Genomic DNA, 11,614 nt, shown 5'->3' on the forward strand with positions numbered 1-11,614 from the left:
CATGCCCCTCGGGAATCCTGCGCAGTACCTGTCTCTCCCCTTCCAGCACGCCACTTCGCTGAAGATACTCGCTGTTGTGTTTGACAATCGTGGGCCTACGGCTGACAATTGGACAAGGGCCCTTGAAGAGCTGCGAGCAAAATGTGAAGCTGCCTCGCCCTACGAACTTTCTTACCGAGAGCGAACGTACCTTCTCCGGTGTATTTTATCAGGCCGTTTGTGGCATCTGAGCCACATCTCAATGGCCCCACAATCAGTTGTGGTCCGGATTCATTCATGTTTTCTTTCTTTCTTTTGGAAGAAGCGAAGAGGGCCTATAGCACGTGCAGTGTTGTCATTTGACGAATCTGTTGGCGGCGTAAATATGCCAGACTTCGGTCTTATGAACCGTGGAATCGCCCTGAGTACGACCTTACGAAGTCTCTTTAGCGTCGATGACACCCCTTCTAAGGTATTGTTAACCTACTGGATGGCGCCGTTTCTGAGTGATTTCCTGCACGTGGCCGTTGATCCGCAAGCAGCAGTGGTACCTCAGCGTTTCCATGCAGCCGTTCGCGCATATCACCAAAAACTGTCGTCCATTGTCCCCGTCCGCAGCTTGGCATCTGCTTCAGCTTCTTCCATGGCAAGAAGGTGCTACAGAACAGTGTCACAACATGTGACTGTGTGCGAAGACGAATGGAGCAAGCGGCAAACATATCGTGGGCAACTGTATGCGCCTCTCTGCCTGGATTTCTACAAGACGTCATGTGGAGCTTTGCCTGGGGAATCCAGCCTACTCGTGATCGTCTCCACACGTGGAATGTAACAGCGTCCGACATTTGTCCATATTGTACGCACCAGGAGACTAACCAGCATGTCATCTTCGAGTGTCACGTTGCTCGTACGTTCTGGAGCATAGTCAGGCGGTCCACACGCATCTTGTGTCCTGTACAGTTCGACCGTAGGTGGCCACATCGGCTAAGTGTATTGCTCACCGCGTGTGGTGCTTCTGTGCTGTGGAAAGCTCGTTGTTCTGCTGTGGCCCGACGTCAGCGGACGACGCCTATCTTCTTGTTGGTTCGCAACGTGCGCGTTTTGCTCACCAAAGTGTTACAGCACGAACTACTCGCTTTAGGTGTGCAGGGGTTCGCGCGCAAATGGTGTAATCGCCCCTCGATCTTGTATCACAATGGGTGTGTGACCGTCTCTGGTGCGCCCCCATGAACGTCATTCACGTGCTCATATTTGCCCTGTAAATACTCTGCACCTGTGTATATATTCCTACTTAATATGTACTGCATTCCATACTGTACATAATCGCAGACATCTAGGGTGGTGGTCTTAGGGAGTACTGTATGTATGTTTGTATGTATATATGTAAGGAAGTGTGAAGTAGTGGATCTAGAGTGGTTTGTAAGCATATGTGTATGTAAGGTGTACGTCAACTAACGTGGGAAGTAGCAGTTCTTATTCCGTTCTTGAGTTTAATAAATTTTCGTTTAACAAGAACTTTTCCGGTGTGCGACGAACCGCAATACGCGCCCAGGTATGACCGCGCGATATGCCTTCTGTTGGATTTTACAACTTCGAGCACTAGAATAGAATAAAAACAGAAAGAAAAAAGCTGAAAACGTGGGTCGCTCTGGTGCGACCAGCTGTTCGCACCACTTGAGACGCTTGCACGATGTGTGAAAGCACTGAATGGTTTCAAAGATTATTTCATCACGTATGTCCTTGAGATAGTTCCCCAGGGCACACAGCGCACGTTGTTGGTGCTGCTTTGGCCAGCTCCCCAGTACCTTCTCAACACTAAAAGGTCGGTTGTCAAGTTCAGCGAGGGCGTCTTTCGAGCACTCTTAGAAACCCATCAGAACTCCGCCAGGGCTTTGACGAGAAAGGGCCCCGTTGTGCCTCGAGCACCTCCCGTGGTAGCGCCGGTGCTTCCTCCAAGTCCAGAGCAAGTGTTTCTTCCCTCCACTCACCGGAGTCGAGGATCGTTTAAGAATACTAACTGCGTTTCTGGATGGATGCGGAAGGAACCATTCTTCCATCGGAAACCTGTAGCGAACAAGACATCACCGTCTTCGCAACCGTTTAACCCAGTGGTTTTCAACCTTCTTTGCAAGACACATAACAGACAAACAGGGAATTAACACACCGATCCCAATATTCATATGAACAGACTGAGGCAGCCACGGACCCGATGTGCATTAAATGTAAACGGAGACGTATAACCTTCGTTCGAAGTGAGACTCGTATGCGATACGCTTCTCTAATCCTGCTCGATTTGGTGACCGCGGCTCAAGCTTCTAGCGGTCACTTCGGACTCGCTTTAGAGTTAGGGAATAGAGTTCCCGCTTTATGGATGTTAATTCAAAAAATACTTCGTTAAACCGACACGGAAATGATGCCCAATAAACTTGAGGCGGGAAAAAACCATGAAACAACCAATTATGAAAATGGACCTCACGAATCTGCAGACTAGATATCTCCGGAATTCTTATCGTCTTATTCGTTCTTGGACACTGATCATTCAGTCCACTATCGGCTGCCTGTTTACAGCGCCGCCATTAGTTCAAAAACCTATCGGCGAATATTCCCTTCCCAACACTGTTTCATTTGGAACGTAATACGACGATGACCTTCTCCTTATTCGTGTCCTGTCCTTTCTAACCCCTTTACTTTCCATCCCTCTGAGACTCCCGTTGCCATTCAGCAAGAACGAAAAGATTCTCCAGGTGTTCTAACTTTGAGCGTACGTTCCTTCCAGAAAGGCTCATCCCTATAATTATTCTAACGGCGAACTCGTCGACTCCTGTTGTTGGCACCCAAGCTTTTTCTCTCTTGCTTCGTCGCATGACCTTCACCTACGTGATACATTTTGTGCCACTGCAAAACGAGAAAGTGTGAAAGCAATTTGTTCGAGAAGTGTCATCCTCTGCCTTTGAGTTCGCCTTAATTAAGCTCTCGTCAAGGAGGCATGGATTTTATAATACCCCGTTGGACGTGCGGCTAATTATCGTTAATTAAAAGCGATAAAACTCTGCATAAAGAGACGCAGAACAGGCAAGCAGGTTTTATTTGAACGCGACGCCGTTCGTCTTGTAACTCTTAGGGTACATTTATGCTGCAGCATCGCTGCTCGCTGCAGCTTCAAGCACATCGCTGTTCGCATAACCGCTAGGGTGCGTTTACCCTGCAGATTGCTCAAGATGCTGCTCGCTTTCGCTATATCAGTCGCCTAGCAGCGTTCACTGTGGAAGGATGGAAACGAGGAAAAGTGGGAAGGAGGAAACCGACTTCATCACAACCAATCGCAGGTCGGATTTCAAGACGCCAGTCATCAATGATACCAGGAAGACAAACATGTTTACATTCCTAGGTGCAGCGAGCAGAGCGGCAAGCAGCGGCGAGGATAAGCGAGCAGCCAGGCTGCAGGGTAAATGCACCAACAGAAAGCTCTGTGTTTGACCTGTCATCGCCAGAAGTCAGGTAGTCCCCGGGCATGTTCAAACATGTTTGGCAGCATTGTTGTGGCGATGATCATGGCGTGCATCTTTGGCAAGCAGCGATGCTGCAGCATGAACGCGCCCACAGAGATACATGTGTTTGTTTCGTCATCGCCAAACAGCGATGTGCCATGTGCCAGCAGCGATGCTGCAGCATAAATGTACCCTTAAGATCTAAATGCGTCAGGAAGAGGCGGGAAAGAGAAGCCATCCGCGGATATGCCGTTAGGAGATGGACACATACGCACCCAAACGTCCGCATAGAGTAACTTATTTATTTGTAGCTGACTTTCAAGTTCAGGGAAAAAGGGAAGGAGCTGAGGACACCAACAGGAGCAGTAACCCGACAGCACGCGCGGGAGCGGCACAGAAATGGGAGGACAGTTTCGGTAACGGTGAGGCCCCCGTGACAAACGGCCTGTAAGCATATATGCACAGACAAAAAAAGCAGCGTTAGGAATGTGTACCAGGCACGTTGGAATAACAGGAGAAGAAGAAAACGAAACAGCGTTTTCCTTCCAACTCCTCTATACAATATATATATATATATATATATATATATAGATACTCATTGAACGATGCGACAGCACCAGAGGACACGTGTTTCGCCGTGTTTGCGGCTCGTCGGCCCTGGGTAGCTGCGCATCGTTCGAGATTGGCAAACCAGGGGTCACTCAGCGAGCGAGCTTTTCCCCCTTCTTTATATATATATATATATTGCTTCTCTGCGTGCAGCCATAGAAGCCATCTTAATCTGTAATTTTGGATTTCATGCACGTCTAGTGTCATTTACTTATCTCTTTAATGGCTTTTTTCCGCTGATATATGTATTTATTTCGTGGTCAACCGCATTCGTTTATTTCAACTTATATATATGTATATCCCTTGCTCTCGTCTGGTACCTGTTACTGACAAATTTAAAGTCATATGGGATAAAACTTTTTCCGATAAGTAAATTAACTCATCTATTTTCTCATTTTCTTTATATAGTGCTGATAGGATTTTCTCAAAGTAATTTAATTACTAACGTATTGTGCGCCACTGAACCTTTTGCGGTTTTCTTTTGGAAAATGCGGGAATCACTTCAAACTTGTTGGTTTGCGTTCCCAGCATGTTCCTCATCGCATTTCTGCATGTTTATACCTAAAAACTAAACAATCCCTCCCTTGTCTTTCTCCATTGCAACCTCTAACCCGTGACCATTATTTGCGAAAATTTCAACGCCCTTCAACATCATGGCAAGGTTATTGCATGTTTCGTACACGGGCCATTTCATTCAACATGAATCGCCATGTGAGTAAACACTCTGCTACCAATATACGCTACGTGTGTCGTTGTCCGTTCGTCATCGTCTGCTTTAGTGTTAAGTAAAGTAACATGATCTACCAACAGGCCCAGGCCAACGTCTTAGGTTACCAATATTGTTTGCAAGAAGGGTGCCTTCCCATGGGGATGGCTCCCCGTTACCGGACTCAAGGTTTCTTACTTATTTTTGTCGTCCCTTTTACGTTCGCTAGCCTCGGTGGGTAACTTTGTAACGCTCTCTGACGCTAAAGGCAAACGAGGTAGATGATGCCAGGAACTCCTTGATGCGTTCCTTCAGAAAAACAACAAACGTCATCGTCATAACAGCAGATCGCTTCCAAAGGCTCTCGGGACATTTTTGTAACTTGAACTGCGACAAGACAACGTCGAGAAACATCCTTTTTTTTTTTTTTTTGCATTGTCGCTTCTGATAGAATTAGTTAAACAGGGTTCCCTCATGTGGACAAAAATTAATGCGTCACTTACGATAATGATTGTCTCGTTAATCCATTACGTATGGCAGCTAAAAAAATAAATACGACGTGATGCAACTCCAAGCAGAAGGATTGAAGACACCATTTAGTATGCTTAGCTCAGGTTAACAATAACTGATAGCTGCCTATTGGTACCCCTCCCCGCAATCTTATTTTTCTTTTGACTCTGCTGGCTATATTCGTTAATCGTCAGTTTAGTTTACCTAACTGCAACCCGTCATACATTGTTTCGCCACATGCCGCGTAGGTTCCTGAGACGAAACAATAAAATGCGCAACATAATGCCCAGTCAACCCATGTCTCCACCCCCACAGCAAACGTAACATAACACGAGCAACATGAACCAATACAACATAACTCAACATAATGCCGTACTTGTATGTGGGATATGCATAGAGCTGTTATCGATATCGTGTGCCTTTCACGGCATTTCGCAATCGATAACGGGTGCGCTCCAGGAGCGTGAAAAATCAAAGTGGATATCTACGTGTCGTAATAAAACTATACGCTTGATTGCCTGGAAAATTCACTCCTCGCGTTGCCTATCGTGAGTCGATGGAGGGAAATAGATGGTTCCAAGGAGAGTCGATGCATGGAGGCATTGCATGGTACACAGAGAGGCAGTCATTTATCGCGGGCTTTGTTTCGGCACGCTCGATTATTTAACGCGGGCACAGCGTTGTACGCCCAGCACCGGCACTCCACTCCTTCCTACTACTACTGCTTCAGTCGCTAGAAATCAGAAAATGTATCAGGATACCAAATAACATTAGCGAAAACATCCACTTTTCTTCCGCTACCTATACTCTCTCGTTCACGTATCTTGTTGTCCGCATATACGGCAGATTGTTTCAGCCAACATGCAGTAAAACATGCAACTCTTGTTCGGCGGGATTGATTTTCTGTTGGAAATATCTGCATTTCCCGAACTGATGATTTTTCCTCTACGTACTGCCACCGGATCGACATATCCGGTCTCCACCCCTACCAAGTAAACGGTGTATTCTCCAAAATATTCACAGAAAGACAGTCTTTTCTTTGCGAACCAACGGTTGGTTCTGTCTCTTTGTGTCAAGTGGAATGAGCCGTGAGGCTATCATGAATGGAGCGACATGGCGTAGAACGAAAGCAATCGTCAAAGAAGGCCGCGTGTGAATATCATCTAAGCTAATCAGCCATTCACTGACGTTTCATTCCGCGACGTATCATCATCAAGTCCCCATGGAGGCATTCCCTTGCGTTTCCAATGTCTCTCAATGCTTCAGTTCCACACGACACAACACATACTGTATTGCAAATTCTTTATAAAGACTAGCCCGGTGGTTCATGTGACACACACTGGATCATGATGATGATGATGGGATTGACCATTCATATTACTCAGTATCAGATGCAATAGTCTGGGGAAATGTTGAAAAGTATGCGTATGCATGCAGATGGATAGATTGTGATATGTATCGCTAGGCGAAACGAAGCCTGGACCCGTTTTATTCTCTATTTGTACCGCGAAACAACGGCGCCCTGGGCGACTTGACAGATCCGATGACAGACTCACACAGAGTGGATATAAAAATCACTTCCATTCAAATCACGCCCAGATTGATAATTTTACTAGCTTTGTTACATTACTGCTTTAACGACTCGTTCCCGTCGTTAATACTGAAACAATTTCGCCGATCGAAATGGCAATCCACAATTGGGATTATTTCGCGATACAAGAAGAACGTCGGAGACGAGGCATCCGTTCCAATCGATTTTGAAACTCATTTTATCCCTCCCGGACCACTGAGCACGGTATCGAAAATCCCAGGCGTAATAACGGCCTAGTTTGACTGCTATTCGATGGAATATATGACAAGAGCAGATGACGGACGTTGAGAGTATCCCGGAACTCTCTCTGAAAAAAAACGACAAAACGTCACTCCCTAAGAACCAATCAGGGCACGACCTTGGGAAAAAGAATGTCGCGGCCGCCGTGCCGCAAAAGTTTCCCGGCGGAAATACGTGGAGGGCTCGACGGCTTTCCGCTCGGCTTCGAAAACGATAGGCGCAGACCGGTTTCGTCGACGTCTGGGGTGAGGAGATACTTACGGCGAAAGTGACGCGTCTCTCAGTCGGTGCCTGCCGGAAGTGGTCGCCGGCAAAAAGTGCGTCGATTGTCATATGCGTGTCCGGTGTCCCGCTTTACGGGGCGTTTGGACGGTGATTTTCCGCCTCTGATAGCTCCTCCTCTCACTCCTCCGGTTAGGAAGTGACGTCACGTAGCCTCTGCAGCTGGGCTGATATTTAGAATTGCTTTATTTAATATCTAAGTCCTTTTCGGACGAAAACATGAGCCAAGTAGATAGTCAGCCGATGTGGAACACAGATGGGTTTCCGGAAGGACCCCATGTGGTCGAAAGTTGTACCACGCAAATACGTAGAAATCTATTCGGGCGAAATTATTCCTCTCGTTTTTCTCCCTCGACGAGCACCTATATGAACAAGAGGGAGGTTTACAACGTGTTTGTGACAGCCATTGTGTTTAAAATACACTTTATTTGGTGAGTGGGGTGCGCGGTATGCCGTTGGTTAGCTGGATTTCGTTTTAGTAAGAGCCAGCTCAAAGAACAGAATATAATAGAAATAGAAAGAAAAAAATGGAAACGTCCGGTGGTTCCATGACGCTTGATGTGTGAAAGCACTGAGTAATTTAAAAGATTGCTTCAGCACGTACGTCCAGTCTCTCAGTTGTCACAGGCGGAGAGTTTTCAACTGCCTGGCTCAAGCGCCCAATATCCTAGAGGGAAAGGGGAGCCTCTATGCCGCAGATGCGGGGGCATAAACTTCACTGGAATTCCCTGTTGTAGGGCAAATTTCTACAGATATGGCATAAACTTAAGTTGTTGTTGTTGTTCTACAGATATGCATCTTGATGCATCCGCTTCTTGATCAGATATCGCTCCATCAGTGCGCAGTTTCTAGCAAATACGAAACGATAGAGCCTTCGGTTACGAAACGACGCAAGTTTCTGCAGCTTTCAACTTTCGCTTTTCCTTCCTTTTTCGCAGGCTCGTAATAACTTTTTTTTTTCCTCGGAACTACGGACTATCAAATCAGTGTCGTTGGCAACACGTTGAATGCGAAGAACAGTACCGCATACCTTTTTGGCGTCCCTGTTATAGTTACGTGTACAACTGTGATAATATTCAGATTTTTCCAATGCCGAAGCGAATAACTGTAGTACTCTATTCCAATTCCGAATCGAATGCATGGAACTGGAATCGAGGCGATGTTTTTTCCGAGCCGTATGTTTTACAATAGTGCGTAAGCTGCACTCGTATGCCCAAAATGGCTGTACCACGCTCCTATTGTATCCTTAGGGCTCATGGTATGCTGTAAGTAACTAAATAAATAGGAATAAAAACCGCCTGAAGAGAAAACTTGTTCGTATAGTACATGTGTGCGGTTAACTTCTATTTGCCTCGAATATTCGCTAGTGGCGTCGCATTCCCTTCGGTTTTAGAATTACTATTCGCACAGAGTTCGGAAAACGTTTCTGGGGCGTGGAATGCATAGTGTATGTGCAAACATTCGTCATGGTCTTGCATTCAGTATGTGACACTTTAGGTGCCCCTTCTGACCTAAAACTGTCCATGTAGCTTACTGAAATCCTCTCTGCGAATATTCCCAAATGTTTCCACTCTGCGAGAAGAACACAGCTTTGTACTATATACCGAATCGGCGCACATTTTAAAACGTCGCCGTAGATTTCAATTTATCTGCAGAAGGGTTGAATGAAGGGTGCATGCCTCGTATAATTAGCAGGGGCGTGTTTAAGGGATGGGAGAGCCCTCTCTGATTTCAATCACAAACGACGGCTAAATTAACGCGAACTTATAGGATGTTGACGTTGACGTTGACAAAACAAAATAATAGGGAGAGATTGAATTCGTCACACGACAAATTCGGGGACTCCCATAAACAGATCCCGACCCCTCCCCCAAAGGGGAAAAGAAAAGAAAAGAGAAATCTTTCCAGGAGCAATACAGCAAGCAATACTGCCCCGCTACCGTTCGGCCGTGTTCCAAGACCAACTAAAATTAACCGAGCAACAAAGACTAGAAGAAACTGTCAAACTGGAGTAAGTGAATAGTGTAGAGTAAATAGAAGATGCTCTTTGTACGTTCTTGTGTCGTTTTCTTTTTTCTATACAAACAAACAACAGCAGTTCTTGTGATGACTCGCAAGTTGCAAGCGTGAGTAACGTTCGTGAAAGCTATATTCATATTAGCAGTTCAAAGAACGTATACGCATACTTTTGAACGAATGTTGTCTCCTGTGTGCACGTATTCCTAAAGCCCTCAAAGTAGATTTCAGGATACATACGTAGAAGTATAAAGTTTCGTAACGGTCTCATAGCTTAAAACAAAAAAAGAGGAAGAAACCAAGAGGGGAGGGGGCATACTGAAAACCGGAACGGGGACGTGACGAATATAGATCGCTTCCGGTTGAAGGATCTCAACCGGAAGCGATCTACCCTTCTCCAGAGACTCCGATGCAAGTCCGTTACGACACCCGCCTTTCGTTACAAACTGGGCTTCACGTCATCGCCACGCTGTGAGACTTATTTCTGTTTTCGTGACCTGGCGCACATCATCATGGACTGTGCAGAGTTTGTGCAGAGAGTGCAGCTTTTTAATTTCTGACCCTCTATACTTTCTCTCTCTCTCTTACTCCCCCTTCTCCCCTTCCCCTTTCACAAAGGAGTGAAACTTGCCGCCTTGTCTGAGCAGACATACCTCGCTCCTCTTCCTTATATCACACCACCACAACCACCACCACGACGTAACGAAAACGCACGCACACATATACATTGGATGATGATGAGGTAGGCGATTCACCGCCGCTAAGGCGGTACACTGCCCTAAGGTACATTGGGAACAGATGAGGGGAGGATGACGAGGTGAGCACATTGAGAGATCCCTCACCAGATGGGTGGAGAGCAAGAACTCTGGACGAAAACGAATACAATGGTGGCTATTGAAACTGGAGCGGTAACCAATATGGGCCAGTAACGCAGGCGGTGACGGAAACGAAAATGATTCCGTTGCCGTTCCTTGCTATTCGTTTTAGATTCGCTTCAGTCCCAACCGTATTCACTTTGTATTTCCTTCAGTTAAACAAAAAAAGAAACCGTTCCAACAGCCCTGTAGTTTGCAATGAAGTGCTACCAGGTGAAGTGTCCAGAATGCATTGCGTTCACCTGACACGCTATCGTCTATGGAAGATCCAGGAGATGACTTAATTTTCGCACGACCGTTGGCGCGCAGTCTATCGCAAGTTTACTCTCACGGAGGAGTTCTGTGAGGACGATCTCCAAATTGTCAGATATTGATATGGTGGTGATGTGATAAAGAAAAAATGGGATGGTCAGATTTACTGATTTGAGATAGGGCCATGAAATCGTACTCATCCCCGTTTTGTTTTTTGCAAACGACCCACGATTTGTTTCGTGCTTTGCAGGTTCCGCAGTCACAATCCTGATGCTGCTCAACAGCCTCAACAGCTGCGTCAATCCTTGGATCTACTTGAGTTTCAATCGGAATCTGATGAATGCTCTCCGACAGTTGTGCTGCCCTCGAAAGGACGTCTTTTCAGACATCACTCGTGAAGCCACTCGTGATAACACTCAAGGCACGGACACGAGCAACGTCCACAGTCAGTCATCACCCGTTCGAAGTGACGTCAAGAGAATTGGACTTGGAGGCCTCAAGACGTCTCATGAAACACCGATGGAACTCTCTGTAGTGACAGTTGGATGTGGCGCACATTCCACGCATCTCGGCCGGACAGTCAGGGGAGTCTTGTTCTGACTTTGTACATATGTTTGTGAACAGATGTTTTTTGTATCTTTCTGTGTCCCCATGATAAAGTGTTTTGAAGAATCGACGTAATGTGATCGTGCGTCTTGCATTATAGAGTCCAGGCAGTGACGAGCTTACAGTGTCGGCCATCTGGAGCCACACAACTTTCTTATGTACGTTTTCTTAATAATAGCTCTTTTAGTACCGCGATGCACCTGTTGATGTGAGCGGTATACAGACACAACAGTAGGAAGGATGGTATACGACCGACATTCGTTTGATCAGTCTGACGGAAAGGACTATTTGCCCTCAACAACAACTTTATTTTAATGGTGGCGATTGGAGAGTTCCATCGCCAGGGTCAAAACTCTACCCCATTGCTGACAAAATCTGGTGAACATGAGTCGCCTCAGAGTGAGAACTGAAGCCCTACGGTGTTCAAGAACTGCTGTCAGCACAGAGGGCTGGTGGCTCGATT

At 46.3% G+C, this 11,614-nt stretch overlaps 1 protein-coding gene across 1 annotated transcript in view; it reads left to right on the forward strand.

Moving 5' to 3' along the window:
• The window catches only part of LOC135387629 (oxytocin receptor-like), a 76,177-nt gene extending 64,956 nt beyond the window's left edge, over window positions 1-11,221 (forward strand). The window contains exon 2 of the mRNA XM_064616737.1: window positions 10,796-11,221. Within this exon, the coding sequence (XP_064472807.1) occupies window positions 10,796-11,145 (350 nt within the window). The 3' untranslated portion in view covers window positions 11,146-11,221. The remainder of the gene's footprint in view (window positions 1-10,795) is intronic.
• Window positions 11,222-11,614: the final 393 nt, after the last annotated feature.

The sequence above is a fragment of the Ornithodoros turicata genome, chromosome 3 (assembly GCF_037126465.1).
Source record: "Ornithodoros turicata isolate Travis chromosome 3, ASM3712646v1, whole genome shotgun sequence".
In the NCBI taxonomy this organism is placed as follows: Eukaryota; Metazoa; Arthropoda; class Arachnida; order Ixodida; family Argasidae; genus Ornithodoros; species Ornithodoros turicata.